This window comes from Taeniopygia guttata, chromosome 5 (genome assembly GCF_048771995.1).
Source record: "Taeniopygia guttata chromosome 5, bTaeGut7.mat, whole genome shotgun sequence".
Taxonomy (NCBI): domain Eukaryota; kingdom Metazoa; phylum Chordata; class Aves; order Passeriformes; family Estrildidae; genus Taeniopygia; species Taeniopygia guttata.
This window is the reverse complement of record NC_133030.1, coordinates 26,395,856-26,414,994: the sequence shown is the minus strand read 5'-3', so window position 1 is coordinate 26,414,994 and position 19,139 is coordinate 26,395,856. Positions and strand designations below refer to the sequence as shown.

Genomic DNA, 19,139 nt, shown 5'->3' with positions numbered 1-19,139 from the left:
AACCAGAAAGTCTTTAGACATACAAGAATCATTATGTCATCCTAGAAGAAAGACTCTCTCACCCTCCAATGGGGTCCACCACAATATCTCTAGGTCTGTCTAGGTTCTCCCATATTAGAACAGTTCTCATGGTCCCATCTGTATTGGACACCTCTATCCGATCAGTTCCTACAAAAGTCAAGAGAGAAAATAAAAAGAGATTAAACTGGAATTGCAAGAGGTAAGGCAAAAATCCTCCATACAACAATGCATTCTCCCCCTTTATCCATGTGTGTTCTTAGCTGCAACATAGGTAGGAAATCTGGTTTTAAAGTGTCACTTTCCTCTAAAGTCATCTCTGTGGCTGTCACTGATGTGGAGTCCTGTATATAATCCACCTCTTACCTAAGCCCCCATGCCATGAGAGAACAACTACAAAAGAATAATCTTCCTTATATCTTTCTTAATTATGATTCTCCAGCAGGGAACCTGCTCCTTCTGCACCCTAAGATACACTGTTGGAAGATACATAAATGAATCACAAGCTCTGCAGCAAGACAACAGTGATGAATATTTTTATAGAATTAGTACTGGGGATATTGTAAAGAGAATTAAACTAAGGGTCGTGCCTCAATTCACACTCAATTAGAAGCATGTGACATGAAACTCCATCTTTCTGCTACACAGAAATTAAACAAATTTGGAATGAAACAGACAGAACTATCCAGCAGATATTCTGTTTTCATGACTGATAAGGAAGACAAAAGTCTATGTAAAGCAGAGGATCCCAGTACCTGCATCAGTCCAGTAGAGTTTGTTAGTGACCCAGTCAATTGCAAGTCCAGCTGGACTTTCCAGGCTGGTGTCCACCACAACCTAAATGAAAACAAAAAGAAAAAAATCCTTAGTGAAATTAAGACCTTAGGCAGAAAGAGCTGTCCAATGCACTACCCATTCACAAACAAGGCTAACTTTCAGAAGGCAAAAACCTGAGCGGAGCAATGCCATACAAGAGAGAACATTAAGGACTTAGAAGTCCAAATAAGGCTTTTATTTGGAGAAACATGTATTATTTTGTATCTGTTCAAACTGCAAATCCAAACTTTGAACTCTGTTTGACTCATTTATAGTAACATCAGCCTAGCAGTTTGTGCAAAAAGCATTCCCAAAGAGCATGACTCTCGTTCCAAATGTAGAATGTAACAGAGGATTTAATACTTCTTCCTTTCAGATTCTAGGCCTACAACAAAGGAATTGACCACAGCCCAAAAATCCCCATGCTTCATGTCTCCATTCAAGGCTCTCCATACCCCCAATTGTTCATGAAGTGTCCAGTGATCTCATTAGTTTGCAAGAAGTAGGCAAACTATTGAACAAAAGATCACCACAAACTGCAATGCCTTAAAAAGCCAGTGTATCTTAGTGGCTTCACATCTGATGCTCAAGGAGTCTCCTGGCCAGACGACCTCCACACACAGTGAACACTGTACCTCCTGGTTTGATCCATCCCATTTTGCTCGGCTGATTGAGTCAGTGCTAACGTCTGTCCAGTAGACATAGTCATCCTTTGAGTCCCAATCTAGAGCCACAGCACTGCGAACATCAGCAAGGGGGATGACATCATCTGACAGGTCATCTGTGTCAAAGCTGATCCGACGGATGTCCATCCTTCGGGCAAAAAGCAGGAACTTGTCAAGACCTGATCAAAGGTCGAAAGGTCTTCTTTTAATTTCTCTAAGTTCAACAATACAGTGATAGACAGACAATTCCCTGCTATATCCACAACCTTAACCACCTACATAATGTCTCACTGGCAAGTCTTTGGTCTTTTTTTTTTACTGGAAGCAAAATATCACTGGGAGAGGATGGGCAAGGGGGTCAGAGTAGTTGTGAGCTCCCTCCTGGGGTGTAACCTATGCTGAGGGAACAAGGGCAACCACATTCCTCAAAGGATGGCATAGACATCCCTCCAAATCAAATAGCTATTTTAAAATAGCTCTTGAGAATTTGGGAGATAGTTGGTCAAATTCTTTCTCATAGTTGCAAACTAAGAGAAATGTGGCAACAATGAGGACTTAATTTTTTCTTCATCACTGACACAGCCATTATGGAATTTCAGGGAAATAATCAGCTGTGCCTAGTAGCATGGTCCTAATAGCAGCCCTGAAATAAGGACCAAAAGTGGAATTTGTCTCCATCCCCACCCATGAAGCCTAGTGAGGGCAGTGAGAATACACAACAAGGGAATGCATTAAAAAGGTGAAGCATCCTCTGGCAGGACCCTTAATACTTCTAACTCAGTCTATCCAGCTGCATTTCCTTGGAAGCAATTACTGCTGATGCTGAGTCCCTCTACGAGCCCTCTGCCACCCACTGAACATCTGAGCACGTGGTCCCACCTCACTTACTCTGGGCACAGGCATGGCTGCTGGTCTTGCGGAAGCCCGTGGGGCAGGCGCAGGTGTAATCCTTGCTGCTCGGCAGGCAGAGGTGAGTGCAGCCTCCGTTGTTGTCCCCACAACGGTTTCTCCCTGCTCAATTAGCCAAAGACAAGAGCAACCACACATAAAGCAAAGAGTAAAGAAAGGAGGAAAATCACTAGTTGAGGTGTCAAGACCACATGGAAATAACTTCCTTACCCAGAAGTTAATTGAAAACAAGGAAACATATAAACTAAAGCACTAACTCCATTTCCAGGGCTCAATTTTAAAATTAACATTTAACTCAATGCATTTTGAGAGCAGATAATGGCAATTGAAGAGGAGTAAGGGAGGTGTCAGTCATTACAGTGCCCACTTATGATTTTTGCCCGTCTCAGAACATCTCTTGTGTAAACGAGCCCCAAGTATTTCCTACTGAAAGGCCTCCTCCCCCGGTGTCAGCAGGGGGAGCTGCGGTAACACCCAACTCCGATGTACCGGCCGAGCAACCTCAACACGAGGGCGGTGGAGAAAGTCCTGCCCCAGCTCCGGCACAGGCGGGGCTGTGTCCACACGCTGGGCTCAGGATGTCATCTCCCGACTTCACAGCGAGTGGGTGACTCCAGGTCTTCTACTGGCTTAAATGAGTCTCTACCCGCTCTGCAGTTACCTGCTGGCTGACGCTGAGGATGCAGCGTGTGGATGTCCATAGGGAAGTGGAGTTTGTTGCGGATGATCTCCTGGTTCTTGCCTGTGAATTTGTTGGCACTGTTGATGCTCTTGGTGTGCCAGTCTGTCCAGTACAGACTGTCCTCAAACACGGTGATAGCAAATGGGTGTGGGAGCCCTGCAATAGACATCCAGTACAGGAATATGATCACGTCTAACATGACTCAGTCTAGCAGGGAGACAAGGGAATGTTCTTTAAATGCCCCTTAGGCTTCACCACACTCAACCTGCTCAAATACACTTCACACTAATTTAACAGACAATTCCTCTCTGCTGTCCTATAATCATAGATAGAATGTTACAGGGCTGGAATGGACCTTAAAGATCCTCTAGTCCCAATCTCCCCACCATAGGCAGGGACACATCCCACCAGATCAGGTTGCTCAAGGCTTTATCCAACCTGGCTTTGAACAGTGCCAAGGTTGGGGCATTCGCAACCTCCCTGGGCAACCTGTTCCACCACTTCACCATCCTCACAGTAAAAAAATGTTTTCCTAACACCTAACCTGAATTTCCCCTCTTTTAATTTGTATCCAGTACTCTTGGTTCTAACGCTACAGTTCCTGATGAAGAGTCCCTTTCCTGCCTCTGGGTAGGTTCCCTTCATATACTGGAAGGTTGCAATGAGGTCTCCACACCACCTTATCATCTCCAGGCTGAACATTCTCAACTTTCTTTCCAGCCTTTGTAGGGGAGTGCACCAGTCCTCTTATCAACTTTGTGACCCTCCTCTAGACTTCCTCCAACAGTTCCATGTTCTTCTTACATTTGGAGCCCCTGAGATGGATGCAGTATTCCAGGTGGAGTCTCACAAGAGCAGACTCACCTCCTCATCCTGCTTCTGATGCAGCCAATGATGACTGCATGGCAAACTCCATCCCTCGGTAGTGACAGAATTAATTCCACAGTCAAAGAACAGAAGACAAGCACAGATGCAAGAGCCAATGTCTCAAACTCAGATCAGCACTGTACTACTCTGTGGTCTTTATTGCAGAAAGCACTCCCCGGAGAAAGGCAGTTACTTACCTTGGCTAATAACAGCCTTCCTATTGCGCCCATCAAGGTCAGCCCTCTCAATGACATGATGTTTGGCATCCACCCAGTACATTCTATGTCCTGCATAGTCAATGGTCAGTCCATTGGGCCAGAAGAGGTGTGTATCCGCAATGATGCGTCGATTAGAGCCATCCATGTTGGAATACTCAATGCGGGGAGTGTTGCCCCAGTCAGTCCAGTAGATAGTACTGGAGGAGGGAGAGAGAGACAGCTAGAAAACCTGTGGCCCACATACTGCACCCAACATCACTCCCTATCAGGGCAAAGCAACATCAGTCCTGTGACCTTGAGTGTGAGCCTGGATCACAGCCATGGGAGAAGTGAAAAGTAACACCTGCTGAAAGTTGAAGGGCCCAGAGCAGGATTAAGGCTCTCAATGGTCCCAGCATTGCCAGGTTCCCCAAACTGTCAATACCAATTCAAGTCCTGAGCTCCAAGGTAACCTTTGTGACCAAGAATGGGGTTTTCAATGTTCAACAAAAAGCATGTACATGGAGGGCTCACTGGGATTTCCCCCTGGTTTCCCATATTTTCACTCACCCCTCCATAGGATGTAGGGCAATTGCTCGGGGCTTCTCCAGGTTCTGCCACAGAAGCACTTTTCTGTGAGTGCCATCCAAATTTGCTACCTCAATTCGAGATGTCCCAGAGTCCGTCCAGTATAACTTATCATGGATCCAATCAATAGCAAGTCCACCTATGTACAAGACAGAATTAAGCACAGAATGAAACCATGAATCTGCACAGAAAAATGGTTCCCTTTCTCCGTCCACCTCTGAAGAGGCCCAGTTTCTTCTCCTACCTAACACCCATTCCATCCAACCCATACCCTTCCTCAGGGAGACGCACTTTGTTCTGAATGCTGGGTCCCCACTTTCCTCCACTCACCCACCCTATACCATTGCCTTTCTTGTGATGACGCACCTGGGCTCTCCAGCCCTGTGGAAACCACCTCTTCCACATTGCTACCATTCAGATTGGCCCTCATGATGCGATCAAGCGTGACATCAGACCAGAACACCAGCTCCTTGCTGTGGTGGAAATCAAGGGCAATGGCATTTTCCAGGTTGTTCAGGAGCAGCGTATACTCAGAGCGATGAGGCAACACTTGTCGGATATCAATTCGATTGGCAAAGAGCAGCACGGGCTCTGGCCCTAAGAATATACAGGAAGACAGCATTGGAGTATTTGACAGCATTTGACTGGGTCCTGCCTACCATTCCCTCTGCACCAAATCCCAGAACAGAGTTGTGCAGTACTGGCAACAGAAATCAACCCTCAAAACACTTCAGAGACCAAAACACTTCAGAGAGCTGTTTTTACATCCTCTATACACAATCCTAACTCAAAGATGAGCAGTTTTAAACCTTCTGGCAAACATTAACTCAGCAAGAAGCAATCATTCCAGGTCCTACCTAAGCCTGTCTCACCTCAGCCTCTGAAACCATATCACTAGACAGCCACTCGGCAGCTGGACTAGAGTTTCTTTTTTCTATACACATTTCCTAGCCATGTAAACATATATGCTCTACTACACCTTCTACTACAGACGGGACACAGTTGAAATCTGCCTTAGTCAGATATAAACTCAGCAGGTACTTCCACTGCAAAAAACTATCACCAAAATATCAACATCCTTTATGGATATCACTAGGGGAATTCCTAATGAAATCTGAAGTCTTTAAGTGAAATTTCTAATTCTTCAGCTCCTACATTAGAGGATGAATAAAGTTAAAGAAGTGTATTGGTATCTTTTAAAAAAACCCAGCAGATCTCCATACAGCAGCCATTCACAGCATTCAGGATTGGTGACCAGCATCAAGGGTCAAACCATATAGAGTTGTGACACAGCCTCACTCATTGGAAATGCTAAGACACTTCCTGAACAGAGTCAGAAATCTCATTTTGTCCCAGGCTCTGAGTCACAAGGAATGACAAAGGACTAGGAAGAAAAGGCAAGCACAGTCTCCCTGGCAGGGAAAGGAAACAGTGTAGTACCTCTCTCCATGGTCAAAATCACACAAAATTTTCACAAACATTTTTATCAAATCCAGGTACCTCCTTTCCTTCACGTGTTTGGTGAATAGCACAATGCTGCCAGTGAAGCACTAAAGACATAATTATGGGAACTGGACCCACAGACAAACACCAGTTTTGTTGTTAGGTTGAACTCCCCTTACCTAGAGCTTTGCAGCTACGTTTGTCAGGTCGCAGCTCGTAGCCTTGCTCACACCAGCACTGGAAGCCTCCTTCACTGTTGGTACAGCCTTGGCTGCAGTAGCCTTCCTCAGCACATTCATTCACATCTGCATGTTACAGAGAAAGTTACCATTAGATAGATCATCAACAAACCTGAAAATCTCACTGATAGATTGCATTTGCTTTCATACTCTGATTTTCATTCTATCATAGCCATCAATTTCAAACATACCAAAGCAGCAGGGAGGAGGTTACTGCTCCAAAAACCCACCTTGGCATGATCGGCCATCTTCCAGGAGCCTGTAACCTGTGTGGCAAGTGCACTGTACCATCCCTCGTACCATCTGGCATTTCTGAGCACAGCCACCATTGTTGACATTGCAATTCTCCTCCCCTGTTCGTGGACCTGCAGAAGAAACATGTGAAAATAACTGAGCTGAAAACACAAGGCAGCTGCTCTTGCCTTCAGCTGTTAGGCAGCAGTCACCCTTCAAAGCAGGCTTAACAAGAGGGGGAGGACACAAGCTGTGCTGGAAGCTTCCTCTTTGCAGCCAGAGCTCTTCTCTGCAGGCCACAACTGAACAGGACAACAGAGCTCAGACTAACATGTTTTTAGGATTCAGTGTCTCTGTAGACAAATGGTGATATCTAAGATCATATTTTCCCCATCATTTCTCATGTGCAGTCTTTAATTAACAAAACCAACAAGGGTTTTTTCCTCAATCTTTAACTCACTCCCATTATTATAGCTCAGACTTTCTTTCCTACACAAATCCTTCAGTAACACCAGATAGACTCCTACACATTAATGGGCCTCCATTTATGTCTAAGACTGAACTTGGGAGGACTTACGACAGTTTTGATGTGGGCTCTCATCACTGCCGTCTCCACAATCATTTGCTCCATTGCACAGCTTCCTCTGGCCAATACAACGCCCATTCCCACACAGGAACTGGTCTGGGGCACACTGAGGGGTGCCTGAAACAGAAGAAGGGAAAAGTAGCACATCACAGCTTTCTGATGGAACAACAGTCATGGTGAAGAAAAGAATACAGAACATTTTCCAAGATTTGTTACAAACTTTTCACGTGAGCACAAATACATTACTTCCTCTTCCTTTGAATTCAGCTCATCTAGCAGTACTTACTGCTCTGCATACTTTTATGCTGATTTGGAGGTCTGCAAACTCTTCACCAGTCTGAGTCCACTGTTGCTTTACTGTGAAGTTCATCTGACTAGTTTTTCTTAGAATGACTGGAAGGTCCTGGCTTAGCTCCCTTTGGTTCCAGAATCCACAACCCTACTCAGCATGTGCAAAGGAGGAGCTGGTTCCTCACTTTAATAATCTGATCTGTCACACCAGCACAGTAATGGATCTTAAGCCAGCCTAGGAAGGAACATCTTGTCTAGCCCTTTGATGGACTTGGAATGAGATTTACATGCATCCCTGAAATCTGAGCTCAGGCAACAGGATTTCACATGACCTATACGCTTCAACTTCTGCTGTTGGCAAGGAGACTACACAAAAAATCTTGTAAACAAAGTAATACTGTTTGTAGGGACTTTGAAAATCTGATTGTTTCTTCAGCAATAATTGCACTGTCCTGTTGCCTCTTACTTCTTGTACTTCTTGAGCTAACTTGATTAGCAGTCCCTAAATCATCACCCTCTGATAATCTTACAAAGATAATAGGACAATACAGTTACCAGCAGAGAAACAATCAGATTGACAGACTACCTGTAAACAGTGTGGAAAAGGGTAGTTGTGAGATTAACAAGTACAGTTAAGAACTACAGACACACCAAGTGGGAACATAAAACCAGACAACAGATGCAGATTCACTTTTCAGAGCACAGGAATACTGTATTATGAAGGATTCTGAAACTTGGACATCATTTGTCATATCAAACATAAGGATCCTTACATCAGCTGATTGCCTACTATTTTAGGAATCTTCTCCATGGCCAATAAAAATATAACTGTTTTAAAGCCAAGAGGATTTTAACTCTTGCTACAGACACTGGGACAACACACTACGTCGCTTAGATGAGCAAGCATACTTCCTGGAAAAAACAGTTTAATTTTCACCATAGACCTTCCACTGTCACCATAGACCTAATGTAGAACTGCACAACTAACCTTACAGTAACTGTACCTTGTCTTTGGTTTAATACGGAGATAGTGCATTTCAATGGCTCTGGAAGTTTGACTTGGCTTCTTTCAGTACCTCTAAATACCTTTGTTATCAAGATGAGGAAACAGGGTTACCAGCTTGTCTTTAAGTACAATTGCTTTTTCCAGGATCACCACACTGATGCTCACAACAGCTGACCAGTTGAGAGCAGCTGCTCTCAAATGACTACAAAGTGTGCCTCTCCAAGTCCTCTCAGCTCAGCTGTCCTCATAGAACAGCCACTCTCCACTCCTCAACATCCCCAAAACAAGAGGTACAGTTTCACAAATCCATTCTGTCACCCCCAAAACCACTGTTCAGAATACACTGATGCAGAAGTATCAGTGCACATAGGTGGGCTCCACTCACTAGGATGAATTCATGGACCAGCACACTCTAGTCCTCAACAAAACCTATAGGCATCCTGAAGAATTTAAGGAAAAGAGAAGATTCTAGACATTCCTTGAATCCTACCATAACACTAGGGTGTGTTGAAATCCTCCTGCTCCCCATAACCACTATCATACAAAGGAATAGCAATATGTGAAATTAATACTAGTAGCTCCTAAGCAAATATCTAAGGGGGAAGCTGACACTCTTAATCCTCTAAAACAAAGGTTTTGTTATTCTCTTCCACTAAATGTCCTTCTTGATTCCACTGTCTGCTAGAATTGTTCAGCAACTTCACAATGCAACAGGAAAGCTATCCAAAACTACCTAGAAGGCTTAAGTTAGTATAGCCCATGTGACAAAGGTAGTAACTTGGTACATTATTGATGTTTCCAAGTCTGAATGGAATTGTCCCAGAGCTCTATGGTAAAGCACAGCGTAAGGACAAGACAGGACGATACTTGACCAGAAAACACCTTCACCTAAGACAGCTTAAGCACAAAAGTTGGCAAGTATATAAGACAGCCTACAGATTCCATTCTCTGGGAAGGACAGAAACTCTGGGCTAAAGTCCCTGAAGCAATACCAAAGAGACTTTATTACTTACTACTTTACATCCTACTAAAAGGATGGAAATTTAATTAGCTATTAAGCAGCAAGGTAGCAGGTCAAACCTGTGTTCTCACAGTTCTCTTCATCACTGTTGTCAGAGCAGTCATCTTCCCCATCACAACGCCAGGACAGACGGACACAGCGTCCCGACTTGCAGCGGAACTGGTCAGCTGTGCACATAGACGTAGCTGAGGGCCCAAAAAAGGAACATCAGACGAGCAAGAAGGATCAGAAGAAACCCAATTCCAAAGCTAACTGTCCCAAACACGCTTTTGCATCCACAGAAACAGAATGTTTCCACCAGTTCCCTGCACTCACTGCAGTTCCTCTCATCTGACTGGTCATCACAGTCGAAGTCACCATCACACCTCCAGCCAGCATTAATGCACAAGCCACTGTTGCACATGAACTCTCCAGAGCGACAAGGCTGATGAGATGCTGCAGAGATGATAATACACAGAAAGAGGAAACTCAGATCAATGTAACAATCCCCAAAGCTCCTCAGTACCACCTTTACCCCCATTATTACAGAACTTGGTCCTGAGTACATTTCTTCTGGAAACCGTATTAATTCTTGTAAGCAGAAGTGCAGACTACGCAGTTTTCATCACTATTCTCACTCTCCAGAGTTAAACAAAACCCCTAATAATGAAGGACCCAGTTTATGTGTGAACAATTAGATTGCCATCTATGCTGTAACCCCTTCTCCAGCCAACGCAAAATGCATTTAGGTTTGCAACCCTGATTCTTGGACGAGGACGTCACCCTGCACTAACTTACAGCAGTCAGATTCATCAGACCAGTCCCCACAGTCATCATCACCATCACAGTGGTAGATGTCCAAGATGCAGCGTCCATATGCACACTGGAACTCCTCCAAGCTGCAGGTGGCAGCTGGAACATCTGATGCTAACAAGGGAATTAAAGAAAAAACATGAGATGACAAGGCACAGTCCATTTTAGAGGCAACCTTCTCAGTCCCATAATGGATTGGCAAGTATTCATTGCTACTTATCTTTGCATGATTTGTATTACAGAGGAATGCTGGTTTTGCTTCATTGAAAAGCAGGTTAAACTCATATATAAAAACACTCATGCAGATGATCCAGTAAATACAATTAAAAAAAAAAAAATTACATAGGATATTAGGCTATAAAGATGGAACTTTTCAAGAGTTGTTAAATCGTAGAGAAGCAAAAATATGTAAATGAAGAATTGATGGGAAAGCCTAAGAAAGGATCCAAGAGTGTCACCCTCCATCTTATGCTCGAAACACTATGTCTTAGTACCAAAGAAGTGTTTAAATTGTTTAATAAATCTGAAAAAAAGTTAAGAAAAACAGAAAAATAAAGAAACCTTAGGGATAGCTCCACATTAAGGACTGCAACATGTCAGAATGCAAGGTTAAACTAGGGAATGATTCCTTTAAAATTTTTAAAAAACAAGCACTTCAAGACCAAAGGAAGCAAGCAAGCAGCAGGGTGTCCAGGCCAGCACCTGACCTTTGAGATTTCCCCCTCCCTTTCCTCTCAAGCTCTGGCCAAAACAACCATGCCTATTCATAAAGAGCACTGCCAGAGAGATGACCCTGGGCAAAGCCAAACAAACCAATGGTCAAGGATTTGACTACTGCTCTCTGTTCAACAGTACACTAAGTGGGAAGGTATGAAAAATATTTTGAGTCCCACACAACAGAACCTGACACCTCTTCTCACACTATCTGGAGAATGCACTGTACATTTCAGATATACAAGTCTCCCAACTGCAGAGTTCTGAATATAAATTTATTAAACAAAAAGGAAAAGAAAGACTGAAAAGAAGAGTAGTCTAGGAAGCGAACTAGATCTGCCTCTCCAACTTGAAGAAATGGGCACAGCCTGAAGGCATGACCTAAGAGCTTTAATTCAGTGAGTGTCAGTGGCTGGATATGAAAATGTGTGTTAATGTGTCCCTCACCAAAGGAGCCTGAGTGTTTCAGCTTCCTTGAGAAAATTAAATCAGTGACTTAAATTATCATGCTGTGTGATTCCATTATAACACACACATCCCCAAAATAAACAAAAATAAAATAAAAAAAAGAAGAGTGTAATCCCACCTTGTCCCAGACAAATGACAAACATGATTGGAGATAAGAAAACGATGACAACCACATGGATGAAGATAAAAGAACAGGAGGTAGCCAAACTGAACTTCTTACTAAGTTATTTAAAATGTCTTATAGAGACAACTGCCAACTAGGACTGAAATAGCATTTCAGCTCAGAGAAACAGGGACACCACTTCTGGGTGCCCCTCCACTCTCACAGGAGGAAACATTGGAACATCTCTCTTCTTTTCCTGAGGGTCTATTCATGGCCTCCAGTGAAGAGACAGGCAAGGGAACAAGAAAGGCAGAGAGCGAAATGAGAGGGAGAGAGGCTGGCTTCCTCTTAGAGTCCTTTCCTGGCTTAGAAATGTTTGCAGCCCCTGGCTTTCTGCCAAGTCTCATTATCTGGAAAGATAAAAGACAACTCCCCCATGCATCTACTCCCCCTGCCCTTCAGGAGCTGGCGGCCTTCATCATCCTCCCAGAGCCTTTTGAAGTTTCCTGCTATCTAGAACAAATTCTGCAAAATGCCTTTGAGAGCAGGGAGGGGGAAGGGACCACTGCAAGTTCCAGAGACATGGACAGTGTTCACAGACTCAGGAAAGAGGCAGTGTGGGTTAGAAAGGGACGCAAACTCCGGTCCCACTTGCTACAAGCCTGTGAAAGTGAAGAAGGAAACAACTGTTGTGGGTTCTCATGCCCCCACACTACAACACCACCACCTTCCTTCAGCATTGGTCACTTGTTGGGCAACATCCTGCAAAAAGCATTTACGTGTAAAGAGACTGGGCAGGTAGAAGGTGTTTTCAGCATGCAGTACCTGAGGGTGGTTTCAATAAGTAGAAAATTGTTCTTCCAAAATTTCAGTCTGGAATCAGACAAGAGGAAAAAGAAGGGACTAATATTCTCATCTTTCAGCTGTCTTTCATCTCCTCCAGTTTTATAGAGAGCTATATTCAGTAAAGCATAAACCTCCTGCTCTGAATCAAGGTCACAGCTATGGGAGGAAAGAGAAGCAGCAAGGCAGAGATGAAGTATGCCTGTGCGATAACACAAGAGAGACACCATTCTTTTGTGCCCTCTGGGGCAGGCAGCAGAAGGTAGCATAGCTGCCAGTACAGGCAGAACTAACTTGTTTTTAATCTCTGCTGCAGAAAACATGCCAAAACCAAAGGCAAGAGCAGGTCCAAAGGGCTATTTCCTGTGGTTACAAAGGAAAACACTTACGGCAATTCTCTTCATCTGAGCCATCCTTGCAGTCTGTGTCCCCATCACAGAACCAGTGCTCAGCTATGCAGCTGCCATCACTGCAACGGAACTCCTTCTCTGAGCACTTTCTCATATCTGCAGAGACAGCAATGCAAACAAAGCCTTGGCTTTTCTCAGAGGACCCAGGAAAACATCACACCATCCTCCTGAAGCTCGTAGGGCACCCTCAAACAAGAGTGCTCGTTAAACTATACATACCTATGTCAGGCAGGGCCTGAGCAAAACCATAATTGTTTACTGAACTGACACAGAGTGCTGGGTTCAACAGGAATCCAAGGGGACTTCACAATGCCATGTCAAGAACTAAACGTCTCAAGTGATTTTTTTTGTCTGGCAGGTAAGCCACATAGCCCAAGATCCTAAGCAGCCAGCCCTTGGAATGGAATATCCCACAAGTTCATCCCAGAAAAGCCAGCTGGGAGCCTTATCCATGTCCAGGGAATCCTAGAAATGCACAGGGTGGACAACTCATTTTAAAGTACTGTGAGGACAGAATTTACATTACTCACCACACTGCTCATCACTGTTGTCCCCACAGTCATTGTCACCATCACAGTGCCACAGGCTGCGAATGCAGTATCCATTCTGACATGAGAACTCATCTTCCTCACACTCCCTTGGAGCTGCAAGGACACAAATGGGATAAGGTAAAGGCAATGCAAGAAGATTTAGCTTGCAGAACACTAAATGTGTGACATGTTACAAGTCAAGCAACATATCCTCCAAGGACACAATGATGCTGGAGAGCTGATTCTCCTAACAAATACCAGGAGAGCCACTGGGAGATTTCTTGAGTGTCGCTTTTCCACTCTATTCACACACCAACAGTAAAAGAGGCTCTAAAACTTGAGGTTTAGGTTGAAGGAAGTAGCTGGAACAGAAAGATGAAGCCACGCAGCCTATGCTGGTATGTATTCTAGCACTGTCCCAAGCCAGACTCAAGATAGCCCTGCTCAGAAGAAAGGTAATCCATGCCTTTTTTTAAAATTAATTAATAGTCTCTATCATTATCTAACAGATAATTGCTAGCAGTGCTGTATTTCCACCTTCTTTTCACAACCATGTCAAAGCTGTCTTCAAAGCAAAGAACATGTTCACTGAAGAGGGAGAGAGAAAACTTGAACTTCCTCTTGCAAATACCTCAGCATTTGCAGCCTCATTCCACTCTTCTTGCCAGTCTCCAAAGGAAGCTTGTCTGCAGACAAGTAAGGAAAGGAAAGGAAAGGGACTACAAATTTAGCACCTGAGGACTTCAGTCCAACAGAAACCCTCTTATGGTTACTGCTAGCCTGAACAACCCCCCAGGAATCTCTCATGCACAGAACCATGTCTTTCTCCTTTCACTCCAAATCTTCTGATCACACCCTTCTCCACGGTTGTCATAGATATGAGGGCATTCTACCTTTTATGTAAAACAGAAAACCAAAGAGATCCAGACGTACATATCTTTTCATTCATGAATATATTTGAATGGAATGGACTGGAAAACTGAGCTTAGTCCTGCATTCCAGAGCATCACAAAGGATGTTAACCCCTGAACTTTGCTTCCTAGTTCTTTGCCCAAAAAGGCAAGCAAAGATCAGGGATATACTGATCAGAAGGTGAACTAACTTCCATGCATGCAGTGGACATCGAATACTTTATAGTCAAGAGCTTTTTTTCTACATTTCTTAGATAGGGTTCCTCCAAGAGAGTCACTCTGGAGCACCATGCACACAACTCTGTAGGCAGTATCCCTACAGCACCTCCCTCTCCTCAAAGAGCCCTGTTTGAAGGGACAGGATGCTGGTGACAGGCCAGCACGGCAGAAAAGTCAGACAGTGGAACCTGAGGCCACAGGAAGTCAGCCAGACAGGCAGTTCAGTAGGATTTGGCAGGGGTTGGGTGTTTCCACTGACAGGGGAGGGCATGAAGAGCCCAGCTCAGGGAAGTGCTTCATGGGACATTAACTAGCAAGGCTGCAGGGCATAAACGGTTCTACAGCTGGATGGAGAAGCATCTCCTCCCCCAAGACAGGCAGCCGAACAGCAAGCCAGGTGCCAAGGCAGCAGGGTTTACAGGTACACAACATACCCCTATCACAGGCAGAATGTAGCTTATTACAAGCCAACAGTCCAATTCAGTGGATAGACTCTTACATTCCTGTAATAAAAAGGGTCAATTTTCCCCAGTCACAGCAGGCAGGCACTGCACCCACCCTGTTCCCTCAGACAGGTGACTTACGGCAGTCCTGCTCATCAGAGTCGTCCTCACAGTCATTGTCTCCATCACAGACCCACGACCGCCGGATACATTTTCCATTGTCACAGTGGAAGTCCAAGGGGGAGCATGTCGGTAGCACTGAAAGAGCAAAGAAACACCTCATGGAGCTGCAGCCAGCTTCCTTCCTGAAAATAAAGTTCCTTCCCTCCTGAGGGAGCAGAGCTAAATCTCTTAGAAACAAAAGACAAAATTTCAAATCATCAGGAAGAGCTGTTCCTTAGAGGGAGGGTCAGGGTAGGTCTGTAGCTTGGCAGTCTCTCTTCCCCAGAGAAACACTGACCTTTCCATAAAAAAGTAGTTGTCGCAATTCCCCCATTGAGTTCCTTTTTTCTTTTTCATCCCTGAGCCTGCTGTCCTCCCATAACTGCACTTGTTTTATAACAAGCAAAGTTAAACTATCAACACCTTTCCTGCATGCTTCCCAGGGCAGTCCATCCTGTTTCTGTTACACAGCAAGCTCCTTAGAGTGAGAACTATCAGAAGCAAGGTTTTGACTTTATGAAGTAACATGCTACAGTGTGTTTCAGCATGGGGACTCTGTAGGTTCTTTTGCCTAAAAAATCTGCAAGGAGAAGCTGAGAAGCAGGAATCCAATGCTGGGGATAATTTTCTGTACCTCAGGCGTGGACAACAGAATCCAAAGCTTGCTCGAGGTTTCCATCCAGAAAGGATGGAAGAAGGGGACAGACCTGGGATGATGCCTGCCTACACAGGAGTCTGTTTGCAATGGAGCAGAACCACAAATCCACCTTTTCTGAAGAGGCCTGGAGCCACAAAGCTGGAATTCAAGAGGGAACATCATTCCTGTTCTTTCCCCTACAGATGAGAGGAACACTCAACTCTGAGAGGTTCATGCTTTTAAGTGCTGCCAGCTGTGGTAGGCAAGGGCTGCACGAGACTGTTCCTGACAGGTGTGTTCTCCAAAGAACAGCATTCGCTCGGTGATGTGACGGCCGAGGGCTACAAAGGCTACTGCCTGAAACCCTTTCATCCCAGCCCAGCTTGCCGACAGCAACTCCCATCTGTCACCAGGCAGGCCAGCCCCTCTCTGCTATGCTGCTACTCCCTTTCCTGCCAACACTGTCCTGGAGGTGGGAGTGAGAGTGGAGGGAGGTGGGTAAAAAAGGAAGGTGAAGACAGCAGCCACACACAAAAGGAGGATGATTTAATAAGGAGAACAAATAGTCACACTTTCAGTTTTTCCAGCTTTCTCAATCTTCTGTTTCTCTGTGGCCCAGGACAGCCACCAGTGTCCTGATAAAGAAGCATGGATTATACATACTAATTCATTCACTGTTCTCCAAAGCAAGTCCTCCAGCACTTCTCATTGAGGGCCTGCCCTAAAAGCCCCCTCTGTAAGAATATATCAGGGCAGATAAATTCAGACTGTCTCTAACATCCATTTTTCTAACCACAAATTCGGATCATCTTCTCAGCTGTTCCTGCAGTGTGGCAGGCATTTCTGTATCTGAGGACATCACTGCACATGTAATTGCTCTCAACATTCAAAGAATTTGGTTTTGGCCCTCAGAAGAAGGTCCTTCCCATCATGTCCAGGCTACCCCATGCAGATATCTGTCCATCTCATATCAAACTAATTCTAGGCCCCAGAGGGGTATGAAGAAGAGGGAGGCACAAAAATCTGTACATTCCCTCTACAGGTTTGACAACATCCTGATCTTCAGCTGACCCTCTTCCTTATATTTCACTTTCTCTGGGTTGCTGCAGCAAAACAAAGAAGGAGTTTCACTTTCTTCCTCAGGGAAGGTAGAAGTAAAAAACTCTCTATTTTCCAAACTCTGCTTTCAAAAAATACAAGACATTTTTGGACTGAGATGATCAGTCTTACAGATCAGACTCCTCTCCCTCAAGAACAACTTCCAAACACTGCATGCTGAGAAAAAACTTCCCTGGCCTCAGCTGCAATTTCAGCACTAAGACCATCCTCCCAGGATATGCTTTAGCATGACTAATCACCAAAGGACTGCATAGGAGCCACCTGGAAGGGAATTTGCATGCTCACTCTCCAGGGGAGAATTTTTCAGGCTCTCAGAGGGTTAAGCCATTAGCGCTGCTTCAGAGCAGATACCATTATCCCACTGAACTGCTGCATCCCTTCATGAGCTAACAAAATGAAATTCCACCCCTACAGGGAGCAGTTCAGCCAATTTCATACTCCCCCTAGATATAAAAATCAAGCTTCAAGCACAGGGGAAAGGAGCAAAACACAAACTGCCATATATAAAGGAAGACCAAATTCCCTAACCCAGCAGAGAGCAAGTGTGTGCTAGCCCAGAAAACACTGGGATGGGGGCAGGGTGGGATTAAATCTCCTTCTACAGGAGCTTTCCTTTAAAGGAGGAAGAAAAACCACAAACCCACTTGAGACCAAAAAACCCAAACTAATGAATGAGGTTGATGTCTCATAGAGCAGAAGAATTGCCAATGGGATCAGGGCAGGGATCCACATAAACCTGTAACCTGAATCTAATAATGGTCAAAACCAGATGCTTCAAAAGAAAATGTAAGAACTTCTGGGAGCAGCTTTCACGTGGGGGCAATCTTCCTAATCCCCTTCTTCCTAGCTCTGCCCTCCCAATCCCTTCTTCCCACTAAAAAGCACACTGCTTACACAGAAACATTCCAATTTCCTTCTATTTGTTCTAAGCACATCAGGCTCCAGTTCCACTGCAGAGCCCTTTGCTCTAGGGTTGTTACTAATCAGCTCTTGTGTTGGCCATTTATCACTTCATATTTTGATGAGTTTTATTTCTAAAGAGTTAAAGCCAAGGCCATATCGCTGGCCCACAGTGAATGTTTAATACTGCTGTAAATAACTTCAAATTTCCAATCACTTTGGACGTAAGAGGAAATTCAAAAGTTAGGATGTCACACGACACTCAAACAACCACCACTATGTCTTCATCTGACACAATGGAGCAGCTATGGTAAGTGGTAAGTGTATTGCTTTTACTCATATAGCTAACTTTAAAAGCCACAGTCACAAGGTAGGTACATGCAATACAGATAAAGCAGCAACTCTTTTCACTGACAGAGGTAGAACAAGACATCTTCATCTTGCTGGAGGACAAGCTGGATTAGCATCAAGAAGACTAGAAACTGAATTCCCATATTCTCATCCCATCTTGATATTGATACATGACGCCAGGACAGTTCTGACTCTTTTGCCCCATTCTCCAACCTGTAAAATGAAGGATATTTATTGCTTTCTGAAACAGCTGCAAGTCCTTCATAGGCATTGCTTCCCCTGATAAGAAAGCAATCATAGATTGTAGTAAGATGCTTTCACCAGCACTCACAGCAGGATTAGGCTATGTCAACAGTAAACACAGTTAAGCCTCAACCCCCCTCCTGTGCTCAATTCCAGCTTGATCTCTCCATATCAATGCAAAGAAACAATATTTTCCTAAGAGAGATGAGCAAAGGCAAGTCTCAGTTGGAGTTGAAAGCAGGCAAATGCCCAGACAGACAGGTACTAACTTGCCTTTCCAGGCAGAGCCAGAGGCAGGATGGGGAGCAAACCCAAGAAAGGGGAGCCAGTGGGAAAAACTAGGCTGGGCAGCAACAGCTAAAGAGAGCACATCTGTCAACTGACAGTGAGCAATACAAAAAGGCCTTTGAACTTCCAACCATTTCCCTGAGCTCATCCCTTAGCATGGTCACACTGGACATCATCCAAAGTTTCAGCAAAGCTGGGTCTATCGTGAGCCTGCTATTCCTCCCCCTCTCCCAACTCCTATTACACAGGACACTCTTTTATTGCCAAGCAGAAGGAGAAGGGGGAGGGTGGGGGAAATGGGAAGTTTATAAGGTGAAACACAGACTGAATCACGTCCCACTGTCCTTTGAACACTTTATCCCTGCTGCCTGTGGTGAGCAGGTTGCTTTGTACCCAAGGACAGCAAGCAACTGGTGTTCAGAGGTCTGGAACACAGAGAGGCTT

At 44.5% G+C, this 19,139-nt stretch overlaps 1 protein-coding gene across 3 annotated transcripts in view; it reads right to left on the bottom strand.

Moving 5' to 3' along the window:
• The window catches only part of LRP4 (LDL receptor related protein 4), an 80,748-nt gene that overhangs the window by 14,490 nt on the left and 47,119 nt on the right, over positions 1-19,139 (bottom strand). For 2 of the 3 annotated variants that reach the window (XM_041716605.2, XM_041716607.2), the window contains exons 3-19: positions 15,137-15,253; positions 13,423-13,536; positions 12,872-12,988; positions 10,340-10,468; positions 9,878-9,997; positions 9,622-9,747; positions 7,236-7,361; positions 6,655-6,789; positions 6,365-6,490; positions 5,109-5,339; positions 4,725-4,881; positions 4,155-4,372; positions 3,070-3,246; positions 2,388-2,513; positions 1,470-1,678; positions 774-855; positions 63-168 (exon numbers count right to left, since the gene is read on the bottom strand). In XM_041716605.2, coding sequence (XP_041572539.2) covers positions 63-168; positions 774-855; positions 1,470-1,678; positions 2,388-2,513; positions 3,070-3,246; positions 4,155-4,372; positions 4,725-4,881; positions 5,109-5,339; positions 6,365-6,490; positions 6,655-6,789; positions 7,236-7,361; positions 9,622-9,747; positions 9,878-9,997; positions 10,340-10,468; positions 12,872-12,988; positions 13,423-13,536; positions 15,137-15,253 — 2,416 coding nt within the window. The remainder of the gene's footprint in view (positions 1-62; positions 169-773; positions 856-1,469; positions 1,679-2,387; positions 2,514-3,069; positions 3,247-4,154; positions 4,373-4,724; positions 4,882-5,108; positions 5,340-6,364; positions 6,491-6,654; positions 6,790-7,235; positions 7,362-9,621; positions 9,748-9,877; positions 9,998-10,339; positions 10,469-12,871; positions 12,989-13,422; positions 13,537-15,136; positions 15,254-19,139) is intronic. The other variant, XM_041716606.2, reaches the window with a different exon arrangement.